General features: G+C 38.7%; 2 protein-coding genes across 5 annotated transcripts; one reads left to right on the forward strand and one right to left on the reverse strand.

Annotated features, from left to right (window-relative positions):
* The first annotated feature begins 1,932 nt into the window (after nt 1-1,932).
* Nucleotides 1,933-9,951, forward strand: METTL5 (methyltransferase 5, N6-adenosine). 4 transcript variants are annotated; one of them, XM_088021643.1, is made up of 8 exons: nt 1,933-2,139; nt 2,252-2,425; nt 4,616-4,730; nt 5,111-5,292; nt 6,444-6,526; nt 7,727-7,778; nt 9,411-9,478; nt 9,868-9,951. In XM_088021643.1, the coding sequence occupies exons 2-8, from the start codon at nt 2,257-2,259 to the stop codon at nt 9,904-9,906; spliced, it is 708 nt and encodes a 235-aa protein (XP_087877769.1). In that variant the 5' UTR covers nt 1,933-2,139; nt 2,252-2,256; the 3' UTR covers nt 9,907-9,951. The 4 variants fall into 4 exon arrangements, with proteins under 4 accessions (XP_087877769.1, XP_027979385.1, XP_027979394.1 ...); XM_028123584.2 differs by having other exon boundaries at nt 9,429-9,478; XM_028123593.1 differs by having other exon boundaries at nt 2,273-2,425.
* On the reverse strand, nt 8,431-20,714 carry SSB (small RNA binding exonuclease protection factor La). The gene is made up of 12 exons (XM_028123571.2): nt 20,602-20,714; nt 18,813-18,887; nt 15,285-15,388; nt 14,858-15,032; nt 13,733-13,840; nt 13,547-13,647; nt 12,479-12,550; nt 12,115-12,157; nt 11,577-11,717; nt 11,009-11,195; nt 10,764-10,895; nt 8,431-10,063 (listed from the first exon to the last, which is right to left on the reverse strand). The coding sequence occupies exons 2-12, from the start codon at nt 18,876-18,878 to the stop codon at nt 9,972-9,974; spliced, it is 1,221 nt and encodes a 406-aa protein (XP_027979372.1). The 5' UTR covers nt 18,879-18,887; nt 20,602-20,714; the 3' UTR covers nt 8,431-9,971.
* Between the last annotated feature and the right edge of the window lie 5,447 nt (nt 20,715-26,161).

Raw genomic sequence — 26,161 nt, forward strand, 5'->3', positions numbered from 1 at the left:
ATAGCAGCTTTATTTGTAATAGACAAAAATTTGAAGGAACCCAGATGTTCTTCAGGGGGTGAATGTTTAAATGAACTCTGATACATATATACCACAGCAAAAAAAAGGAACAAATTATTAATACACACAACTTAGAAGGATCTCCAGAAAATTATGGTGAGTGAAAAAAAGCCATTCCCAAAAGTTTACACACTGTATGCTTCCATTTATATGAAGTTCTTGAAATGGGAAGATTCTAGAAATGGAGAACAGATCAGTAGTTGCCAGGGGTTATGGAGGGAGTCAGGGCTAGAATGAACTAGGTGTGGCCAAAAGTGCAACATCATGGATATTCATGGTGATGGAAATGCTGTCTTCACTGTATCACTGTCAATATCCTAGGTGTGATACTGTACTATACTTTCGCAAAATGTAATCCTTGGGGGAAACTAGGGAAAAGATACACAGGATCTCTAAGTACTATTTTTTATAGTTATATACAAATTTACGATTATCTCAAAATGAAACCTTTACCTTAAAAAATTGCGTTCAACCTCAGTGAATTCACTGTCCTTTAATATACCTGGCTAGTTTCATTCATTCATTTGGCTCCACCTCCTTACTCCAGCCACCTCCTTCTCGACAGATACCACCGCCACTAAGAGCTAACATTTTATTGGGCATTTGTTATGTAACAACTTTGTGTACTACATGCAGTAAGGACTTTATATGTATTAACTCATTTAATCTTCATAAAAGACAACTTTGAATTTTATTATTCATAGGAAATAGCCTCAGACGCCACTCTCTCTAGTTCATCCTCATCCATCCATTTTTTTTTCTTCCTTTAATAATAAAAAATATCCATTCTCCAGATTAAGGGCAATCCTTTCATTTAGGCACAGGATCCTATCTTCTCAGGAATCTAACTCCTTCCAATACCCTTCTTGTATTTTATTTAAGATTTTTATTTTAGAGAGAGCGCGCGCGCACACGGGCTCACTGGGGGGGGGGGGGGGGGCGGGCAGAAGGAGAGACTCTCCAGCCGATTGCGGCTGAGCTCTGAACCCGCTTGGGGCTCCATTTCACCACCCTGACATCAAGACCTGAGCAGAAACCAAGAGTCCCACGCCTAAGGGACTGAACCACCAGCCTTCCCTAGCCTTCTTGTATTTTAAACGCCTGCCTTTCTATTAGAGCTCTTTTGTCTGTATTTAGGTGTGCTCATATCTCCTGCTACCATTAAAAAACAAAACAAACTTCCCCCAACCTTACTTAGCAGCAACATTCTCACTTCTCTTTCCATAGCCACATTCTTAAGAGTTGCTCACATTTACTCTAATTCCTAAACTTCCATTCATTTCACAGCCCACTACCACCTGGTTTGTGCTTCTCCTCTATGAAAGCTGACCCCTTTCCAGCGTTTGACACACTACCTATTCCTTCATTTAGAGTTTAGGCTGAGTTTAGGCTTCTCTGACATCTCTGACATCACCAACCTGTGAGTGTTGAGGTAAGTGACACAGGTGACCTAAAAAGAGGAAAACAAATGTAAAATAAAGTAGGGCGTGCCAATGGCCAAGGAGGCAAAGGTGAGTGTTACTTTTTGAGAGGGGCCTCGTGAGACGGGAGACAGAAAGAGCCACACCAGGCATTACCACCAAGTGACCGTGACTTTTACCCTCACTTTCACCTTCTTTCTTTCCCCGTTCTTTGAGGGCCTGCAGGTACTCAAAGAAAGCTACAAGGTTTGGGCCCTGTGACAGGCGGTGGGAGCCGGTTCCGTAGCTTCGAGAAGGGAGGGTACTACCGGTCGTGAGACCCCGGCCGGGATAGGAGTGGATGACGCTCCCAGGTAGCGGGCGGAACCTGTGCGCGGGGCCGCGGTTGCACCTCCGCGCGGGGCTACCGGGCAGCGGACACGGGCGCGCGTGCGTGGCAGCGCTTCCGGCCCCGGTCCCGGTCCCGGCGCGAGCAGTCTCCTGAAGCACCCGGACGCCACTGGAAGAATCTTCGGTCGACTGCAAGCCAAGCCCGGGCCGCCGCGGGTCTCTAAGAAGCCCGAGACCGGCACAGTATACCCTGGAGGCGGGTCGAAGGCTGGCGGAAGACTCCGCCTGCTGCTGGAGCTGGAAGGAAAGCAGGAAGAGCCTGGGCTAGGTGTGCCCTTCGCTCCCTGCCTCCCCAGCCCGGCCCCGGCCAGCGGCGCTGGAAAAGGGGTGGGGTGGGGGTGCACTCGGGGGAGGGGGGGAAGCAACAGGGGGAGATGCAGTTTAAATGGGTTTCTCTGCAGATCCAGTGCCGTTAAATCCGGCGAACTCACACTTAAAAAAAAAAATGAAGAAATTAAGGCTTAAAGAACTAGAAAGTCGCCTGCAACAAGTGGATGGATTCGAAAAGCCCAAGCTACTTCTAGAACAGTACCCAACCAGGCCGCACATTGCAGGTAGGGCGGCTGGTGACCACGTCTTTGCTTACCCGGGTTTGTCCTATCTACTTATTCCATAATGAAAATAGAAGTTATTTGAATGCGAAGAACGTCCAGAGGAATTCTGCTCTGAGATTACATACCACGTTAGAGACGACTTCCGTGACACCGCAGCTAGAGACAGCCCCCTGCCCCCCCCCACACTTTATTGTTTGACTGCTTGGTTTTCTGCATACCTCTTAACACTGTAAGACATCATTTTAATGTGTTTGTTTCTCTCATTACACTATAAACTCCTTGAGGGCAAAGAATTTGTCGGTCGTGCTCACACAATTCCGTGTCTAAAAGAGTTCCTGATACTAGTTAGGAGCTCAGTACACATTTGCTAAATAAGGATCCATTTTCTATTGCAACGAATTGCAAGTGCAAGAATTCCTGTGCTATACTCGCCCTAGAATGAATACTAGAGTTGGTAGCCAAAGGACTACGTTTTAACAAATCCAGAATAGGTGCTATCAAGATGAGGATGCGTTTCAGTTTTTAGCGATCTGAGAGTCATCAGTGTTGCTTGCTGCAAGAGATTGATACTGGGAGTGCAGGAGACAACACAGGAAAAACCATATTTAGTAAACGTATTGCCAAAGTCATTGAGGAGTCTTGGGAAAATTAATTTGGGAATCCCTCCCAGCTTCAACATAGTTCTGTTTCTAAGCAGCCAATCAAAGTATATACCTGCACTTAACACCAACATGTTGTCATAATTCCAACCAAAAATTGGCACAAAACTGTGTCTGGGTTAAGACCTGTTTTCTCAATTTAGATGACTTCTTTAGTGTATTCTGGCTATAGGGTTTCTTAATGAAGTCTAATTTTTTAAAAATATCTATTGCTCATACCCAGAGTGTAACATGCACTTGGATGTGCTAATTCTTTGAGATACCAGCTTCAAAGTCACTAACACCAGTAGCAGTAATTGGAATAGCAGTCAGACTGAGATATCCCTCTAATTGTGTGGGGGTTTTTTTGTTTTTTAAGATTTTATTTTTAAGTAATCTCTAAACCCAGTGTGGGGCCCACATTCACAACCCTGAGATTGAGAGTCGCATGCTCCACCAGCTGAGCCAGCCAGGTGCCCCTAATTGTGTTTTTGATAAAACCTCTGGGTACTAGGGCTTCAGTGATGGCCAGTAGTTCTTGCTGGTTCACATATCCACAGGGAGAGATCAGTGGTTTAATTCATGCTTAACCTTTAGTATATATTCCCAGACCTTTTGTGTATTTGAAAGAACCCTTTCTGATCTCAGCAGTTTCTGCTCTGCTCCTCAGTTCTCATTAGATTACGAATATATGTGTCTATAGATCATGAGTGTACCTGTCTAAAGGTTGTATTGTAGGTATAGGACTTCTCCCATTCTAGCTTATACTTAGGGTACCTGTGTTCTGGTGACAAACTTGTCAGAGAGTTCTGGGCCATTTTAATGTTAATGCTTGTTCAATATTAGTGGTTCCCAGACTTACAGATTTCACAGATCAGTAAAATTTCAAAACAATTTTGGGAGACTAACTGATACAGGGTTGCCAAGTTTATATTTTGACAAGGAAAGGTATTTTTAAAACCTATTTACTCTTACCGTCCTTGCAAAAATATTTTAAAAGAAAGAACTGATGTATATGTGTGTGTGGCAATTTTGAATTTTGAAAAGGCCGAGGAAAAAATTTTAACCTTATTTTTCTCATTTTATTTCAAAATTGTCATTCTTGGCATTGTCACCAGAGTAGTTTTCGGGAACCACTGGTGTGTGTTATTGTTCCTTGTGGGGCCTCTTACTAATACCAAGATATTATACCTTATGGTTTTTGTTGTTGTTGTTGTTTTAATAATTTGGAACACCATTTGGGGGAGGAATAATGCGAGATAAGAAATTGCATTAGTCGGGCGCCTGGGTGGCTCAGTTGGTTAAGCGACTGCCTTCAGCTCAGGTCATGATCCTGGAGTCCCGGGATCGAGTCCCGCATTGTGCTCCCTGCTCAGCAGGGAGTCTGCTTCTCCCTCTGACCCTCTTCCCTCTCGTGCTCTCTCTATTTCATTCTCTCTCTCAAATAAATAAATAAAATCTTTAAAAAAAAAATTGCATTAGTCATTTACATGAACTGGATTTTGGTCATCAACTTGCTCTTATTCCCTAATATGTTTTTTTGATTTTTTAGCATGTATGCTCTCTACAATCCATAATACATATGATGACATTGAAAATAAAGTGGTTGCAGATCTAGGATGTGGTTGTGGAGTTCTTAGCATCGGAACTGCAATGTTAGGAGCAGGGTAGGTGATCCTGTATATAATGTTTGGGTATAGGGTGGCCTGAATAAGAAACATAAATAGGATTAATTGAATTAGATTTATGAGACTCTACAGTATGAGATGAGGGGAGCAAGAGTCTGATACTGAGTACATTTTGAATGAGCAGAACAGTAAAACAAAACAAAACAAAAAACAAAACATTAACAGCAGCTATCAGATGCCTCCCTTTTATACACACCTGAATTTCCAACCCTTGCCAGATTGGGAAATCATGCTGTTGAAAGGCAACATTCACTCTTACTTTGCCAGTTGGTTTAAAAAGGTATATGGTTTTGATTTTGTTATTGTTTTGATTTGGGAACTATAAGTAGTCATTCTTTATGTGTGTTCTGTATTTATAGGTTGTGTGTTGGATTTGACATAGATGAAGATGCATTGGAAATATTTAATAGGAATGTGGAAGAGTTTGAGTTAACAAATGTTGACATGGTTCAATGTGATGTGTGCTCATTATCTAACAGAATGTCCAAGTCATTTGATACAGTAATTATGAATCCTCCCTTTGGGACCAAAAATAATAAAGGTTAGTAAAAAGACTCAGGTGTACTGATATATGTATAGAAAACCAAGTTTTAAAAGTCATTTTCTTATTGTTTGGGTTAAATGATTTTATCACTGTTCATTAAATAAACAATCTCTTACCTGTGTAATTACTACAATTTCAGTTTGTTTAATCCATGTCTAGGAAATTCAATTTTTTAATATTTGTTTTCACCTATTTGTACTAAGTGAATAGTCTTTCTATTAATTTACTATTTATACTTTACTTTAAAAAAATGATTTGCTTAACCTGTATAATTCTGTAAAGGATTTTATACTTTTAGAACCTCTTTTTAATGTCTTAACACACCGAGGATTTCAACATGTGTTCATCAGTAATAGTGACTGTGGGTATTTATCTTGTGTATGCTATAGGCAAGGAGGATAGAAAGTCTGTGAGAAGAAAAGACATGAACAGTTTATTTTTTTAAGATTTTATTCATTTATTTGAGAGAGAGCTATGGGGGGGGAGTCAAGGGAGGGGCAGAGGGAGAAGCAGACTCCCTGCAGAGCAGGGAGTTGGCCCCGGCTCAATCCCAGAACCTGGGGATCATGACCTGAGCCCAAGGCAGACACTTAACTAAGCCACCCAAGCGCCCTGAACACATAAATAGTTTAAATAGAGTTCTCCCTCCAGCCCCTGCCTGATTCTGATTACTACTCTCCCTGTTCTCTTCTCCCTTGAGAGTTGTTAATTTGGAACATTAAAATTTTTACTTTAGCCTTATTTAAAGAAGATCGTATAATTCTGGTTTCATTCTATCAACCTTAAAAGATAAATATTTTACTTTTCTTTTTAATTTATTTATGTGAGATAAGAGCATGAACTGGGGGAGAGGGGGCAGCGGGAGAGGAAGAAGCAGGTTCCCCGCTGAGCAGGGAGCCAGATTCGATGCAGGACTCAGTCCCAGGATTCTGGGATCATGACCTGAGCCAAAGGCGGATGCTTAACTGATTGAGCCACCCAGACGCCCCTGTATTTTACTTTTTTGTATCTTATCTTTTGGCAGGGAGAATATGAAGTGTCTATTTTGGAATTTGGGAAAAAAGTTTTTAAATACCTGGTATTCATTTAATACTCTGTTTTGATAACAGGTATATACAGTAAATATGAACTTTTTCTACTCTTAACAGGGACAGATATGGCATTTCTGAAGACTGCTTTGGAAATGGCAAGAACAGCAGTATACTCCTTACACAAATCCTCTACTAGAGATGTAAGTTCAAATCATCATGATATTGTTACTTCAAAATTCACAACAGTGTTTTAAGGATTTGCTGTGAATACTAATTACTTTTTAAACATGTGGCACTTAGAAACAATTTTCCCTTTAACTAGCTAGCATTTGTGACTAGTTTTCTTCCAGCCTATATAACTTCTTTTGTCAAAGATTTGCTCAGGCAGGAACTGTTACCAGGAGAGACTATAATTCAGTAGAGAAGTGTGGTATAGCTAAGGTTACAATATATCCTAGTTTGCCTAACTCCTGGTAGTCCCATTGTCCCTTTGTGGCTTTGTGTGCATAAGGGAGGCAGTAAGACCTGATTTTTAAGAACACTGAGCCTGGAGCTAAATAAACTGATCTGAGTTCAGAACCTCCATCTTCCATTATTCTTGCCAGCAATGTAACATATGGGGGGTGTAGAAGATATATTCTAGAAAATTGGGTACATTTTTTGTCACTATAACAGTGACTAAGGATACAGACTGCAGAGCCAGACTGTCTAGGTTCAAATCCAAACTACCACTTCTCCGTGTTATCTTGGTCTAGGTATTTGAGTTCAGCTTCATCACCTATATATACTATACTCACCTGTACTCTTATAATTGAAATGGCCTGGTTTTTTACTTTCAAAATACTACCAATCCAGTTGAAAATTTTTTAAGAGTCTAAATTCTAATGAAACTTTAAAAGCTTAAAAACTTAATATAAAGTATTAGCCAAATGCAGTTCTCAAAAAATTTTATTTTTTTAAAGATTTTATTTATTTATTTGAGAGAGAGAGAATGAGAGAGAGCACGAGAGGGAGGAGGGTCAGAGGGAGAAGCAGACTCCCCACTGAGCAGGGAGCCCGATGTGGGACTCAATCCCGGGACTCCAGGATCATGACCTGAGCCGAAGGCAGTCGCTTACCCAACTGAGCCACCCAGGCGCCCTCAAAAAATTATTTTAAAAATCAGCTCACATTGGGGTGCCTGGGTGGCTCAGTCGTTAAGCATCTGCTTTCAGCTCAGGTCATGGTCCCAGGGTCCTGGGATTGAGCCCCACATCAGGCTCCCTGCTGAGCAGGAAGCCTGCTTCTCCCTCTCCCACTCCCACTGCTTGTGTTCCTTCTCTCGCTGTGTCTCTGTCAAATAATTAAACAAAATCTTAAAAAAAAAAAATCACCTCACATTAACATGTTGTTATCTTCAGCATATTCAAAAGAAAGCTGCAGAATGGAAAATCAAGATAGATATTATTGCAGGTAAGACAATTTTTAAGTTTCTCACAAAATACATCTAAACCCTAATTACTTAAGGTCAATAATACATTAGCCCAACCAGAATTTTGTAGGTGCTAAAAAAAGATGCCATAGAACATGTTTTCAGGGGCACCTGTGTGGCACGGTTAAGCGTCTGCCTTCAGCTCAGGTCATGATCCCAGGGTGCTGAGATCGAGCCCCATGTCGGGCTCCCTGCTCAGGGGGAGTCTGCTTCTCCCTCTCCCTCTGCCTCTCCCCCCATCTTGTGTGCTAATAAATAAAATCTTCAAAAAAAAAAAAAACATGTTTTCAGTTTGACAAAATGTGAGGGGTTGGTAATGAATGGATTGGAAATGAAGACAGGGTATCAGTGTTTGCCTAAGACTGTCCCAATTTATGCATTTTGCTGAAAATTCCTAATAGCACCCAACTATTTGGTCACTCCAGGCTCAGACAGAACAATATGTAGCATCATAGTGATGTTAGAGCTTGGGCTTGGAGTGGGTCGGACCTGTTTGAAATCCATTCATGGAAAATACCACCAGATCATGCCTGCCTACCTTTCCATTTCAATTTTCTAATTGTCCCTGGAGTCAGACAACATGAAGCTTTTTTCTTTTAGTAGGGGATAGGATATAATCATCCACACTGTAAGTAAATGTTTGATACATTTTTATTAGCAAATTGGGTAATATTCACAAACATCGAAATGTGAAAAACAGCACTAGAAGCTAACGATAATCCAAATAATTCTGAAGGCTGAAGTTAAGTACAATAAGGGGGAAATGTTCTTTACTTGATAATAAACTGACTAGGATTAGCACTGTGGTGGTAACCATATAACTAGTCCTATTCATAGTAATGTGGAAAAGCCTGTCAGTCCTCCTATTTATCCAGTATTGTCATTCCTTACCTAGTTTAAGGTATTATAACATCAACTTAGAACAATTCCAAGTATACCAAGCCAGTCAGTGCCTTGCTACTCCAAATGTGGTCCTCGGACCATCAGTATTGACATCCCTTGGGAGATGGGACTTGCAGAATTTCAGGATTTACCCAGACTTACTAAGCTATAATATGCATTTTAAAACGATTTATTTGAAGGTGATTTGATTACACATTAAAATATGAGAGCTGTAACCTATAATTTATGTTGCAAAATATGAAGGATAGGCACTCTTTTGCCATCCCTCTAAAACTGATGAGTAAGCTTAGAGAATCTATGTAATTTCTTAGAGTAAGAAAAATGTATTTTCACTTGAGAGCTTAATAGGAAAATAATTAGCTACTTACTACCAGTATTAAAATCCAGACAAGATTATTTTAATATAAGCATGATTATCATTGTTAGCTATAGATTATTAGGAAATTAGAAAGGTACTATCATCTTCTGTCCAATTGTTATCCTTTCAAATTCTTCCCCATAACCTCAAATTTTGGTATACATGACTAAAATAGCAGAAATGCCAACCTCAGCCATGGCTAATCTTGGGAATATATCAAATCAATCTTTGGATAAGTTAAAGTGACAGGACTGAAGTGTTCTGCTTACCAAGGTTACATACTTCCTTAATTGTTTTAATTTACATATGTGTGTATGTATATCAGGGATAGCAAATGAATTTTTATTCTTAGATGGCTTTTGTCTTATAGAGCTGCGATATGATCTGCCAGCATCATACAAATTTCATAAAAAGAAATCAGTAAGTCTCTTAATTTTGGCTTAATTTTGAAGAACTTTTCAGTAAGTAATTATTTCCAATGTTATCAAGGTGCCTGAGTAAATACAGAAAGCTAGCCTAGGAGGGAGAATAATTATCGATGGGATATCAGCCGATATTCTGGTGTAAGATATTCTTTCTCAAATGCTTTAGGCACAAAAATAAAAAACTAAGTTTTTGCTCTTTTTATATAGTACATATTTTATTAGTTTGTACTAATACATTTTCATATTACAAAGGCAATTTAGTGGAAGAGTCTTTTGATATTTGAATCATTTGAAATAACACAAAACAGAACTATACATTTAAAAAAATCTTCATTTAGGTAACAAAAAAAGACAAGTTAAACAAAAAAATTTCCTTTCTTACAGGTTGATATTGAAGTGGATCTAATTCGGTTTTCTTTTTAAAAGCCTCTAAAGACAAAAGCAGCTTAAAACCTAATTAAGATGAATAAAAAATTTTTTTCACTAAACTACTGGTCTCCAGCACCATTTTCTGTTTTCTGTTGTTTTGGTGTAGGTTCTTCTTCTTTGTCTTGTTCTTCTCTTGCTCTTTTTACTGGTCCTATACAATAACAGAATTTTTAAGTTCACTACATAAGCATTACTCTTTTAATGTTGAGCATAATTAACAAAAATAATTCTGTTTAAAAAGCAACAACTTCCTGGGGTGCCTGGGTGGCTCAGTCGGGTTAAGTGTCTGCCTTAGGCTCAGATCATGATCCCAAGCTCCCCACTTAGTGGGGAGTGTGCTGCTCCCTCTGCCTCTGCCCATCCCGCCACTCATGCTCGCTATCCTCTTTCTCTCAAATAAAATCTTTTTTAAAAAAAGCAACAACTGGGGCGCCTGGGTGGCTCAGTTGTTAGGCATCTGCCTTTAAGCTCAGGTCATGATCCCAGAGTCCTGGGATCAGGTCCTGAATCGGTCTCTCTGCTCCGCGAGCCTGCTTCTCCCTCTTCCTCTGCCTGCTGCTCCCCCCTTGCTGTGCTCACTGTCAAATAAATAAATAAAATCTTTAAAAAATAAATAAGTAAAAATTTAAAAAGCAACAACTTCCCAACACCAATGAGAAGGCTTTCCTTTTAGTACAGATCTTCTGCTAAGCTTACCTTCCAAACATCTTTGTTTTCCACTTGTAAAGCTGTATAACTTGTATAAATCATAGTCCAAGAATGTCACTTATACAGAAGGTGAAAAACCACACTGCTGTTCTTTCCTACAAATAATTTCTCATGAAAGTACCAAAGGACTTAGAAAAACTTACCAGATGCACCATTTTGATCATGTTCCTCATCACTATCAAATTTAGTTTTCTTGCCCTGAAACTGTACTTTTCCTTTAGCAGACCCAGTCTGGGCAGCTTTATTTCCTTTTCCTTTTCCTTTAAATCTGCGACCTATAGGAACATAATTGAGAAATCCATAAGAAATGTTAAATCTCTTGTCACTGTCTCTGAACAAGCAAATGAGTTAAAATAACCAAGGGTCAAAGACAAATAGAACTCATGACCTTTTGATTTCCATTTGTTTAGAGATTCTTGTTGATCTTCTATGATTTTTTTCAGTGCTTCCTTTTCCACATCTCCTTCTAGTACTTCCCAGGTCACTTCTTTGTTCCTTAATTGTAGGTTACCACTATTTGCATCTTTGGCTTTATCCAGTGCTTCCTTAGCTTTTTCTTTAAAAAGAATTATCCCCTATTCCAAAGACAGATAATGAAAGCCACAACCTTAAGGTTTTTTTTTTAGTTCCATAGTTAATTCCGTCACTCAAAAATTTTTCCTACCCTGCAAACTTTCTCTGCCATTATCAATTTCAATGAATTATAATTGAACTTCAGCAAATTACCACAAAAGTTGCAGTCACTAATACCAACAGTTATTCATAGCATAATTCAGAAAATATCAGACATACATCCAGTGATGGCAATAACAATGGAAAGTAAATAACCAAGTAAAAACTATTTCAGAAACACATTAATAAAAAAAAATTGTTTTGTTTCTACTACTGTCTTCTAAAAGTTAAGTTTCTATGGGTTTTTAAACTGATTGCTAAAAAGCATACAAATGTTTCCAAACCTCTTTTGCTCCTCTGACAAAGTCTATCCATTTTATTTCACCATGACTTGAGAAAAGGATGTGCAAATCTTCTCTACAGGTCTGATCATCTAAGTCTCCTGAAAATTTCAGCAAGCAGCCAATCTTTTCTTCCAGAGATTTCTATAAAAACATACAAAGCAATAAAGTTTCTTAAAAGCAACCACAAACCAGAAATGGCTTAAATCACTCTATACCTAATACATGGAAAAAGCTAGAAACTAAAATGCTATTTTAAAGTAGTTTAACAGTTCATTTTCCTGTGTCTTGTTCTACAATGGCTTCTGATTTTAACTTACTTAATTTCTTCAACAAGTAATATTTAGCTGTATGTATTAATTATATAAATCTAATACTAAGTTGTTTTCTCTGGATAGGTAATGATTTTAAGCAATATTTAGGCTATGACTTTAATACAATGACAACTATAGACTTGCTCACGTATTTGCTTCAAAAAGTCCTCACTTTTTATTCTCATAAATTTGAAATACAGCTTTGGGTACCAATAATATATACTTACCATTTCAGCATTTTCTGCTAACTTTTGTTTTTCTTCTTGCTCTCTACAAAAGAAATGTTAATTAGAATGTTTCCATTTACTGTATGAGATAATTAAATTCTGATAAAGTTAACCTTCATCACGATCACACATTGCTGAATAACCAAAGCCAGTCGTTAGGTTTTCTGATTGCTCATGGCTAGAGTGCAACACAATGTGGCCCCCAGATTATCAAGGCAGCTTAAGATCTTAATGTTTCACGAGCAAAAGAAAAGCCTACTGCTACTCATTTCAGAACTCATCATCAAGCTCCACTTCCTAGAACCCCTAACTCTATCCCTGTTAAAGCTTTAAGGAATTAAAATGACTGGCTCAACGTACTTACTGTTTAGCTCGTAATTTAGCTTCCACTTTATTTTGCTTTCTTTCTTCATTTTTTTTTGCAAAGTAATCTTCCCTAAAGAACACAAAATACAGGGGCTGAGTTCATGAGAACAAAAATGAGAGAGCAAATTATTTTGAATGATTTAAGCACAGGAAGGAATATTACACTTTCTATCAACATATTACCTAAAAATTCAAAAGATGCCAAGGAAGTTATTTAATAACTTTACCAAAAACAATTCACATTTCATAAAATGTATACCTTTTAAAAGCAAACACCTCAGTGGTTTTAAGTATATTCAGAATTACACAACCATCACTACTATCTAATTTCAAAACAAAAAGAAACCTGATGTCTATAACAATCTCATTGATTTTACCATCCATGTACAGGAAAAAAAAGTAAACCAGGACTTATGTAAATAACTTTTCAAAAATTTTCTACAGTGTTACTTTCACAAAAGGAGAAAATTCTATAATCTCTGAAACCCAAGAATAATAGCAATTATGAAAATCATGTTAAAAAATATTTTTGATAGTTAAAATTACATGATTCATCACAGTACATCTCTAAGTCCATCAGGTTTAGTACATGGCACTTCGAAGATTACATAATGTGAAAGTAGGGGACAATGGCCTAACTTTATCATAAAAATGCTCTGGTTGTTCTAATTTTGGACACATACACACACACTAAAGAATGTGGTCCAAATCTGTATTAAATAATCCTTTGTACTAAACAAATGGAGATATATATAGACTATGAGAAGAACAGACTGGAAATTGGACAGGGATTGATTCTCTAACCACACAAAAGGCCAAATTTTACCATCTATCCCAAAACTTAACCTTTATAAACTGTTAATCGTGAAAAGGTATTAAAAAACACTTCCTTAAGGTCTCAAAGGACTAGTAGTTTCCACTGAGCAAATTTCAAGTGTTTATCAAAGAACGCCCAAGGATACTAAAAATACTGTCCTTACAGGGGATGCTATTCCATATTCTGTATCCCAGTGTGTCAATTCCATATAACTAAGTGGCCAAAAGAAACATCAGCATAAAGACTTACTTGAAAAGTATTAGCAGGTCTGTATCTTTATACTTCTGGCCAGGGGTGTCAACAAATTTCTTAGCAGATTCAATACTATCAAACACAGCAAATATTGATCCCTATTAAAAGGGGAAGAAAACTTTTTTTAAAAATGTCCCATATATTTTTCAACTAGGAAAAGTCTGTAACATCATAGAACCATACCTTAAATGCTTTGTGTAATGTTCTTCTCATCTGAATATTTAGTACTTGACCTTTATCTTCTAACCATTCTTTTATGTCATCAAGGGTTGCATCGGTTGGGAAGCCTTTCTGTGAAGAGTAGAAAGAAATATACAAATGCCTTCTCAGGTAAACAATTTATCAGAAATTCTGATTCATTCTGTCTTGAAACCAAGGCAGGATATACACATGTATCTATATCTCTGTCTCTTAAATGTTTAACAGCTCTGCTTAGAGCTGAGCCACTGTTCTCTAGCGCAATAAAAGTGACTTATTTGGAATTTGCTTCAAAATAATCCACTTGGGGGGACGCCAAGGTGGCTCAGTCAGGAAGACATCTACCTTCAGCTCAGGTCATGATCCTGAGGTCCAGGGACTCTTTCCCTCTGCCCCTCCCCCACTCCTCTCTCTCCCTCATTCTCTCAAATATCACTCTCTCTCAAATAAAATCTTCAAAATAATTCACTTGGGGCAGAGATAAAACTAGATCAATCGTGTTAACTGCTAAAGGTGGATAATGGTACATTATATAGTCAATCGACCTTTGCATGTCTTAAATTTTCCTGAATAAAAAAAATCTACTTAAAAAATTCATATACTAAAATTACTATCAAGTTTAGCTATTGACAAATAAGAAATTGATAGGCACTGGGTGCTTACAATATGCCCAAGATTTTGTACAATGTTATATGGGTTTTCCATTAATTCTCACAGAAGGTCTATAAAGTAAAAAAATATTATCCCCATTTATGAAGATAAGGCTTAGACAGATTAAGAACATTGCCCAAGAAGGGGCGCCTGGGTGGCTCAGTTGTTAGGCATCTGCCTTTGGCTCAGGTCATGGTCCCAGGGTCCTGGGATCGAGCCCCACAATGGGCTCTCTGCTCTGCAGGAAGCCTGATTCTCCTTCTACTCTCCCTGCTTGTGTTCCCTCTCTCGCTGTGTCTCTCTCTGTCAAATAAATAAAATCTTTAAAAAAAAAAAACACTGCCCAAGAACATACAGTAAGTAGTAAAGCTATGATTCCTGAGTCCTTATTCTTATCTACTGTTTTTTTCTAAATTAAGATATTTAAGATATAATTAAATGTGTTAAAGGCCCACTTACAATATAAACAGATCTGTTTTTTACATCATTCTTATATTCATCTGTCACTTCAGGGAGGGGTTTGCTTGGAGATCTTCTGATTTTAGTTTTATCTTCACTTATTTCCATGAGTTCAGCCTTTGATTTGCTCAATGCTTCCACTATTACATTAAAGTCTGTTGTTAGACGGTTTAACCTGAAGAATATATATTTAAGCACTGTAAAACTTAGTGGTAGCACTTGTTTACAGAAAAAGCTAAAGATGATTTAAAAAAGGTTTTTACTGGGGTGCCTGGGTGGCTCAGTTGGTTAAGCATCTGACTCTCGATCTCAGCTCAGGTCGTGGTGTCAGGGTTGAGTTCAAGCCCTGTGTTGGGCTCCACACTGGGTGTAGAGCCTACTTACAAAATAATAAATAAAATAAAATAATAATAAAGAAAGTTTTTACCTATTGAATTTTATCATTATCTCCAAAGGCACCCAGCCTTCATCCAGTTTGATCTGTTCCTTTAAAAATTTGTCTCGTGGCAAATTGAAGTCACCAAAATAATACTGCAAGATAACAACATTATATCTCAGAGCACTGTACAATAATGACTCCATTCCTGGAGTTTTTAATCACCATTACATTACCGTGTTCTATTCTTTCAAAAATACATGCAATAAACATTTTCTCCTAAATACATGATAGTGAAACATTTATAATACAAATTAGCAGAAAGATAAAACTAAAAATTGATTACTGAAACAACATAATTAGCAGATATGTCAATAGACTATCAAGTATTAAAAACATAGTTAAAGACTTAGTATGTGAGAGGCCTCTTGTTTCAAATCCGTGTGTAAAGAACAGACTTAAATAAAAAGAACTGGAATACACCGATTAATCACTCTAATTTTTACAAATTAAAAAATATCTGAGCGTTTATCTAATTTAAGCATAAAGGCACTCTCTCACTAGAAAAGCAAAAAAGACAAAAACAAAAAAACTATACATGAAAAGACTCAGGTGTGACTACTTGGAATGCCAAAAGTAACAAAAAAATAAAAGACAAATAACAAAGAAGTTTGTTAATAATTCTTATAAATCAAGGGAGAAGAAAAAACCCTGAAAGCCCTAATAGAAAAATGGGTAAAGGACATCAAAAAAATTACTAAAGAATGTAATATAAACATATAAAAGTTGAACTTCATTATTAATCAAAGAAATGCAATTTAAGCAATGAAATAGCATTTTTCACCTAACAAACTGGTCAAAATTCTAAAAACAAGAATACCTAGTATTGGCCTGAACACAGAGAAATGGTCATGCAGGACATGTAAACCTGCAGTAAGTATCAAAGGTTTTTAAAAATGTGCATAACCCTTGAGCCGGTACATCTTTTTCTAAGGGATTTTATCTTAAATCAGTAAACATGTTTACTAAGATTTTTATATAAAGACATGCATCATGAATTGGACAGCCACATGCAGAAGAATGAAAATGGACCATTTTCTTACACCATACACAAAAATAGACACAAAATGAATGAAAGACCTAAATGTGAGGCAGGAATCCATCAAAATCCTAGAGAACACAAGCAGCAACCTCTGTGACTTCCGCTGCAGCAACTTCTTGCTAGAGTCTAACATCTCCAAAGGCAAGGGAAATAAAGGCAAAAATGAACTATTCGGACTTCGTCAAGATAAAAAGCTTTTGCACAGCAAAGGAAACAGTCAACAAAACCAAAAGACAATGGAGAGAACAGGCGAAGATATTTGCAAATGTCTTATGAGATAAAGGGCTAGTATCCAAAATCTATAAAGAACTTATCAAACTCAGCACCCAAAGAACAAATAATCAAGAAATGGGCAGAAGACAGGAACAGACATTTCTCCAAAGACGACATACAAATGGCCAACAGACACACAAAAAAATGCTCCACATCACTCAGCATCAGGGAAATACAAATCAAAACCACAATGAGATACCACCTCACACCAGTCAGAATGGCTAAAATTAACAAGTCAGGAAAGGACAGATGTTGGCGAGGGTGTGGAGAAAGGGGAGCCCTCCTACACTGTTGGTGGGAATGCAAGCTGGTACAGCCACTCTGGAAAACAGTATGGAGGTTCCTCAAGAAGTTAAAAATAGAGCTACCCTATGACCCAGCAATTGCACTACCAGGTATGTACCCAAAGGATACAAATGTAGTGATCCAAAGGGGCACCTGCACCCCAGTATATATAGCAGCAATGTCCACAATAGCCAAACTATGGAAAGAGCCCAGATGTCCATAGACAGATGAATGGATAAAAAAGATGTAGTATATTATATACAATGGAATACTACTCGGCCATCAAAAAAAAAAATGAAATCTCTCCATTTGCAACAATATGAATGGAACTAGAGGGTATTATGCTAAGCGAAATAAGTTAATCAGAGAAAGACCATTATTATATGATTCACTCCTATGTGGAATTTAAGAAACAAAACAGAGGAAAATGGAGGGAAAAATAAAACAAGATGTAATCAGAGAGGGAGACAAACCAGAAGAGACTCTTAACCCTAGGAAACAAACTGAGGGTTGCTGGAGGGATGGGGTAATTGGGTGATGGACATTGAGGGCACATGATGTCATGAGCACTGGGTGTTATATACAACTGATGAATCACTGAACTCTATCTCTGAAACTAATACTATATGCTAACTAATTGACTTTATATTAAAAAAACTAATAAAGAAGTGAAGAGGAAAATGCTAATGTCAAATTGGATGAATTAAACTTTTCTCTCTGTGTTAAGCTAATCTTAAGGCCAAAGTAGGGAAACATGCCAATAAAAATAGTGATTTGCTGATTTTTAAAACAAAAGAAAGAGAGAGAGAGAAAGAAAGAAAGAAAAAGAAAGAAAATAGATACTCATCATGGAACTATTACAGCTAAAATATTAGAAATATCCTACATATCAAATAGGGAATTGGGTAAATTACTGATGATATAAAACTTTACTCTCCCAAAATGCATCCCATGTTTGATGGGAGAAAGGGAAGGAAATAAAAATTATGTTAGTGTGAGCACTGACCACAATGTGAAAGGGTATTCATCAAGCTCTTGACTTTGATTACTTCAGAAGGGTAGAATTTGAGAGGTGGCAGATTGTGGAAGGGACATTATTAACTTGGTCTATGTACAGCTTTGTACTGTTCTAAATATTAAATGTATAGTTTGTAATTTTTCTTCAGAATTATAATTAAATTAGTACAAAAAGTTGTAGCACAGGACATTTTAAATGGCGGAGAATTGTAACTTTAAAAAAAAGTTCTGATAACTGCAAAAACCACTAAATAATATGATCTGAAGTTCCCTAGTAAGAACAAAAAACATTAAGCAAAAATTTCCCATGCAGCCATTACTGACACTGTAAAGCTTCCATTTAAATAGAATACCTAAGGTTAAAAAAAAAAAATGCTAAGACAACTGTAAAACTCTGTTACAAGTTATAACAGCCAAGAACTCTGCTTAACTGGGCAGAAAAACCTATTAGGGCCTTCAAATAGATAAAGTGTTATTTAGGGAAGGTACTTTACAAAATATTTTTATGTTCTCTTATTTATGTGCCAGGAACTCTTCTGAATGTTTTACATTTTATTAACTAATGTAATCTTCACCAACAACCTTATGAGGACAGTAGTACTATTATCCTCAGTTTATAGACTAGGAAACTAAAGCAAAAAGGTAACACTAGTCTATAGTGTTACCTTTTGAAATGTTTGTAGGTCTTGGCTTTCATAAATTGGCTCCACTAATACAAAAACTGTATACTATTTTAAGTTCATCTAATTCCAAGAATCAAAGACAAACCAGATATCTAATACTTTACACGAAACGTTTAAAGGGTCAATATAGTGAAATGAAATGTTCCTTCTGTATTTGTTTTGAGGCTCTATATTTCCTTTCAAAGAGCATATTTTTGCAGTTTAATGTCAGAACCATACCTCAATTTGATGACAGATTTTGGCCTCGAGAGCAGCCATTTTTTCATTATCACCATTTTCAGCCATTGTGGCTATCTGTAAATTTTCCCAAATTGGCATAAAGAATTATTATTTTATGTAACACTCAAGATTAGAAGAATGTTTTAAAATTATCAGTATCACATTGTTTTCTTAAAAATCAAGAATTTTTAATTTCACAGGTTCAATTTCTCTACTCAATTCTCAAATTTCAACGAGAAAATGTTGGAATAAGTAATGGAAAACTGAAAAGTTATAGATAATCTGCAACCCTTCCAGTAAATCACCGTTCCATCTCTGTAACAAAGCAAGTAGTTATCTTCACTTAGCTGATCAAGAAAGCTTTCCGCAAAAAACTCCAACTACTTACCATTTCCAGTTTTAAGCAGATCACCATCTATTAGTATATTTCTATGCATCTCAGTCCTATTTGTTTGGTGTGGGTTGCATTTCTTTTAAAATTAGTCACTGACTTACCAAAAACTTGTTATCAGCAAAGATTAAGTACCATAACTTTAGGATGAAAAATCAAATATAACCATCAGGGTTAGATTAGATGTAGTACATTAAGGAACACATGAAAATAATTTAAGAATCTGGGGACACTAAAATAATGTTAAGTTGAGGGTTTGTCTCCTAATTCACCAATATGCTGGTTAACGTTACAGCCAGTTTCTTGTTTCACATCCCTGACATTAGCATTGCAGGAAAAAGTAAGTTTGTGAGATTGGTTTGCTAGGGATCACAAACCAAGTCTTATGATTTCAAATCACTTGCCTCCAGTGCTCTATTAAACCACCCAATTAGCCACATTTAGAAAAGTATGTTCATAAGAACTCATCAGGGTATCTGCCATTACTTGACTCTAGTGAACTATCTTTGGTACACTTCTTGAAGTATCGCTTTATAAACTGTAATTGCTATGCAATAATCTGGATGCACACTGGAAGCTCTTGTAATAGGGATTTGTATGGTGCCATCCCACTACAAAATGTACTCAATCTTATGCAGTGTTTGTCGACCACAACCTACGTTCCTAAACTGTTACCATGATCTAGGGCCCCTTACAAAGCAAAGGGTGAGTGAGATAAAAAGAACTGTTTGGTCCGTAAAAGACTTCTTTGGCCTACCCAATTTTGGAACTTCGTCTCATGAGATACTTTCCCAGAGTGTACAACCAGAAGTGAAACATTACCTACACTTTTTCACTTCGCACAGAATCCTTGACGTGAGTGAATAAGGTACACTAAAAACCCTAGAGAGTGACGCCAGAGAACACCTGCGGCCCCACCATTCCCCGACCTCCAGTTTGTTCCACAGGATTCAAGGAAGCCTCCGGCGATTAACTACCGCCAATCGCCTCAGAAACTTAACCAGTGGTCCGAAACGTCTGCACCCCGCGACACCAGAAGACAGGCAGGTAGGAAGTCTTAAAGACGCAGAAGGGATGCGGGCAGCGTCCGTCCAAAGGACCCGCCAGAGCCCAGTCCCAAAGCAACCACTGGCTCGCTTGGGCGGCAGCGTCGTGCGGGGCAAGCCCGGCTCCTGCATTCCTCTCAGGGACCACGTCTACACCGCGCCCCGGCCCGCGCCCCTCCGCTCCCAGCCCAGCGCGCCGCCTCGGGCTGCGGCCCACGCGGCGCTCGCCCGAACATGCGGACGGCGAGGAGTGGACGCACCCGCGTGAGGCAACAAGGAAACGGAATGCGCCGTCGCCACTCAAAGCAGATGCTTTTGTACTTCTTCTCTTCAGCCACCGAGAGTTGCTCACCTTTAAGGTCCCGGTCCCACAAAGCCACGCCGCACAAACACCAACAGCGACAACAACGTCCCGACTTCCCAGCGCCGCCGGCCGGCCTACCGCGCGTGAGGAAGATGGGGGCCGTCCCGGCAGCCCTCGCGGCCCGAGTGGGCGGAGCTTCGGATAAGGCAGGAGACGGCACAGCGCTAGGAGCTTGCGCGCCGGCGGCGGACTCCCACGGCTCGCGGAGTCCCGCCCTCACGCGGCTGAGGTTGGGTTCAAATGTCCCGCAGGGCTTTGGAGAGTGTTAGGTTAAGTATTTATTGTTAAATTTCTGGACCGCTTTTGTATCTCCGATACTACTTAGAATTTTCGTGCGTATGAAGTATTTGGCTTTTTCTCAGATTATACTTTTCCAAAAAAATTGTTTTAATGATCCGTATGTATATGTAAACTACATCGTGTTGTGATAGTTCTCAAAAAAATGGCAAGTGAAATTTTTTTAAAAATCAGGGATTCAGGGGGCGCCTGGGTGGCTCAGTCGTTAAGCGTCTGCCTTCAGCTCAGGTCATGATCCCGGGGTTCTGGGATCGACTCCCGCATCGGGCTCCCTGCTCCGCGGGAAGCCTGCTTCTCCCTCTCCCACTCCCCCTGCTTGTGTTCCCTCTCTCGCTGTCTCTCTCTCTCTGTTGAAAAATAAATAAAATCTTTAAAAAAATAAAAATAAAAAATAAAAAAATTTTAAAAAAATCAGAGATTCAGGAATCTTAGAGTTGAGAAAACAATAGAGTAGAGCGTTTAAGAGCTGGGAATCTGGAATCGGCCTGTGTTCAAATAACGGCTCACCTGTTTACAGGCTATGACGTGAGGCAAGTTACTAAACTTATCTATCCCTTATGTATAAAATGGGGCCAGTAATATCTACCGCCTTCTTCGTACAGTTTTTGTGAGCGTTAAACCTGATACAACATGTACCTTGCTGGGAACTGCATAAAGCCGGAGGAGCAGATGATGTTAATTTAAAACAAAAAATGTGATTTTAGAAGATCAAAATGCCATCTAGTGCAGAAATCTATTGCCTCTGGTAGGGCCCTTTTCTATTAGTATACTTTTTGCACGATAATTTAGTCACTTAGAGGATTTTTTTCTTGTGGTGAGCTAATCTATTTTTCCCTCAGTTTTCTTGAAAATTTGAGGTGATATTGGTGAAATGGCCTTTTAAGTGATCTCAGGGCTTTTTGGCAGTTCCAAAATAGATCAAATGTATTTATTTGGGGGGAAAATGCAGTTATAGATTCAATCCAGACATTGCATCAAGCTGATGAGAAAAAAATTAATAGTTATACTCAGGTAATTTAAATTCAAATTAATCAGGTTCTCTTTTATTTACTCAACAAATGCTTATCTAATCTCTACTTTCTGCCAGACTTAATTTAAAAAGTTAATTTTCTTTTTGATCAAGTGAGTGAGAATATAGGTATTTAAAAAAACACATCAAATGTATGTCAGAGTACTCCCACTCATCCTTTCAGCAAACTGTTTATTACATACCTACCAATGTCCTGGTATGGAGCTTAGCACTGGGAATAAAAAGAAGACCCAGACCCTGCCTAGAGACAGTGGCACCTAAACAAATGTAAGTGCACATTTGTGCCCTACAGTGTCTGGGTAGAACAGCGGATGCATACAGTCTACTACCAGAAACTGCCATTAACTGTGGAACATTTAGTTTAGTGTTCCCATCTGGTTTACTCCTCCCTCCCCTTCCCTCCCCTCCCCCTCTCACCCTCCTCCTCCTCGCCTCCCCTGCCTTACCCCTCCCCTCTCTCTTCCATGGGCCAAGCTCCATGCAGCCACCACCCTTTGGGGAAAATTGATTCCTGACTGCACACCAGGTAGCTTCATTTTTTCATATAAAGCACCAAGAAGACTTTCTCTCAGGCTGATATCCATCTCTCTCATAGCTTAACTTTATAGGATAACATACTAAAAGATCATCTCTTTGGGTATAAATTTAGTATCATCACTTTAGAGAGCAACTTGGTAATATCCACTAAAGTGTATGATATGTGTAACTGATGGCTCCAAAGTCCGCTCCTAAAAATATATTCTAGGGAAATTTTCACATCTGTGCACAATAAAGCATGTGCAAGAATATTCATAGCTGAATGGTATATAAATGCAAAGAATTGGAAATCAATTAAGTTGCATCTTACACTAAGAAAGAATGGGTAACTAAATTGTGCTGTAATTAAAGAAAGAAATAATAAACTTTACAGTGATAAAAAAACTAGATCTACATGCATTGACATTGATGAAATTCACAAACATAATGCTGAGTTAAAAAAAAAACTTTTAGAAGAACTATAAGTAGCATCCCCAGCCACTGTGGCAATGAAAAATCCCACCCACATTTCTAAACACTAGGAGGTGGTTACTGCTACTCCTGTGCCCCTCCCCCCATTTTGAAAACTATTAATCTAGGATAATGGTATTATTCTATTTTGAACATTTAGACTTACTCTGTTTGGAATTATTAGACCTCCAGGTAGAGATGTCAAGTAGACAATTGGTAAATGCATTTGGAACTTAGGAAAAGTCAGGATTGGAGATACAAATTTTGGAGTTATTAGCAACTAGAAGGCATTTAAAGTCACAGCACTGGATGAGCTCTCCCAGAGAGAGTATAGACAGTGAAGACAAGAGGCTCCAAGACTGAAACTAGCAATCCAATTTTTTGGATATTGGATAAAGGAAGAGAAGCCTGTACAAGAGCTAGAATGAGCACAGCGTGAGATGTTCTAGAAAAATATGGTACCAGAGAAGCTAAAAGGGGAGATTGTTACAAGGAAGGAGTAATTAACTGAGCAAATTCTGCTGAGAAGGGCTGCAGCCTAACCACTTTTGTCATTATCGCAGAAACTATTACTTATTCCCCAAAGAAGATCTCCCTTTACTCTGTAATAATAAAATGACCCCTGATTTTAAACCAAGTGCATGACCAATCAGAAATAAAAGCTACAGGGACACATGGGGGGCTCAGTAGATTGAGTGCCCAACTCTTGATTTTGGCTCAGGTCATAATCTCAGGGTCATGGCATCAAGCCCCACCTTGGGCTGCGCACTCAACAGGGAGTCTGCTTGGGAATCTCTACCTCTACCCCTCCACTGCACCCCTTCTTCCGCCCCCAACTCCTCCGCTTGTGCACACTCTAGCGCTCTCTCTCTCTCTTTCTCACACCTGGCTGGCTCAGTAGAGCATGCAACTCTTGATCTTCGGGTTGTAAGTTTGAGGCCCACGTTGCATGTAGAGATTAAATTAAAGCCTTAAAAAAAGAAAAAAAAGAAAAAGTGATAGCACTGAGTAATGCATAGAATTGTTAAATCATTATATTGTACACCTGAAACTAATATAACACTGTATGTTAAGTATACTTGAATTTTAAAAAATAAATTAATTTAAAAAATTTTTAAATAGGGGCACCTAGGTGGCTCAGTTAGTTAAGTGTCCGCCTTTGGCTCAGGTCATGATCCCAGGGTCCTGGGATCGAGCCCTGTGTTGGGCTTCCTGTTCATTGGGGAGTTTGCTTCTCCCTCTAACCCTACCATGCTTGGGCTCTCTCTCTCTCTTTCAAGTAAATAAATAAAATCTTAAAAAAAAATTTTTTAAATAAATAAAAGCTACATTTTTCTAGCCTCTTTTGCAGCTAAATAAGACCATGTCTGGCTAATGAGATGTAACAGTGATACGTGCAACTTCCACATCATTTTTTAAAAGATTTTATTTATTTGAGAGCGAGAGAGTGAGCAAGCACGAGTCGGGGGGAGGGGGCAGAGGGAGAGGGAGAAACAGACTCCCCACTGAGCAGGGAGCCCAACTTCGGGGCTTGATCCCAGGACCCTGAGATCATGACCTGAGCTGAAGGCAATGCTTAACCGACTGAGCCACCCAGGCACCCCAACTTCCAGGTCATTCTTAAAGAGAATGAATTTGTTCTCTTTCCACTAGCTGGGTGTAGATGTACACAATTGGACCAAGCAAATAAAGGCAACACCACAGCTATAGCAAAGCAACCATAGAAGGAACCCAAGTCCCTGAGAGCCTAGAGCTGTCATACCAGCCCTGATGCCCTCATAGAACGGAATTACCATTCAAACTTGACTTTAGTGAGGGGGGAATAAAGAGCATGAAAACTTCATTCAAGGCAGATGTGTCAATGTTTTAGCCTTTTGGTCAGAGATAGTCAACAGATTTTTCACTAAGTTCCCAACAGAGCTCACCACTCTGAAGGTTGCTTGTGCTCGATTTTTCCATTTTTTTGTGTGCAAGGTGAATGTCAGAGTGCCTAAAAGTCAGAAGTCTAGTGCCTCCTGTAGGACTGATTTTTTTTTTTTTTGTCTTCTTGCTCATTTTTTTTGTCCTCTTGAACGTGTGACAGAATCTTGCATGAGACCTGCCTTCATTGTAACAGATGACCAGAGTGTGAGGTTGTTGGAGGATACCTGGAACTTGCCCCTAGATCTCCATTATCCCCCCAAGTTGTCTAATAAGCTGTGAACAACGAAATTTTCTTGGGTCAATTTGCTTCATTTGATGCAGTGAACACATAATATAAATTATTGGCAGATCTTCTATAAGAGACAACACATGGAAGATGATAAAACAACACAGGTTCTTTACTAAGACTTTGTCTAAAATAAAATATTTGTGACACATAAAGGGAGAGGAAGGGGCCATTTTGTGAGGTAAACTTTTTTTTTTTAAGATTTTATTTATTTATTTGACAGAGAGAGACACAGTGAGTGAGGGAACACAAGCAGGGGGAGTGGGCGAGGGAGAAGCGGCTTCCCATGGAGCAGGGAGCCCAATGTGGGGCTCAATCCCAGTTCCCCGGGATCATGACCTGAGCCGAAGGCAGACGCTTAATGACTGAGCCACCCAGGAGCCCCATGAGGTAAACTTTTTAAAAGTTGAATTATAACACACAAACAGTAAAGTGCATGACTTTCAAGTGTATGGCTTAATGAAGTTTCACAAATGAACAATACCTTGTAACCACCACCCACATTGAAACACAGAACATTTTCAGCACTCTAGAAAGGTCCTTCACGCTCTCCTTCTACCCTCTTAAAAGTAACTATCATAGGGGCGCCTGGGTGGCTCCGTCCTTAGCCTTCCGCTTAGGTCATGATCCCAGGACCTTGGGATTGAGCCCCATCTCCCTCTCCCACTCCCCCTGCTTGTGTTCCCTCTCTCGCTGTGTCTCTCTGTCAAATAAATGAATAAAATCTTTTAAAAAAAAATAAAAGCATCGTAGATTAGCTTTGCCTGTTCTAGAAGGCAACATAACTGGAATCATGTTGTATATATACAGTATATATGGTGTTTGAATATACCACAATTTATCCATTCTTCTGTTGATGGGCATTTGTCTACTGTAAATAAAGCTGCTCTGAACACTCTGGCGCATGTCTTTGGGTAGATGTTAGATGTTGAGCTAAGAGTGAAAAACTGGGTCACAGGGCAGGTGTGTGTTTAGCTTTGATACACAATGCCAAATAGCTTTCCAAAGTGGTCATATCATTTTCA

This window comes from Eumetopias jubatus, unplaced genomic scaffold, assembly GCF_037043125.1.
Source record: "Eumetopias jubatus isolate StellerSeaLion01/CBP00866 unplaced genomic scaffold, mEumJub1_p1.0 scaffold_3, whole genome shotgun sequence".
Taxonomy (NCBI): Eukaryota; Metazoa; Chordata; class Mammalia; order Carnivora; family Otariidae; genus Eumetopias; species Eumetopias jubatus.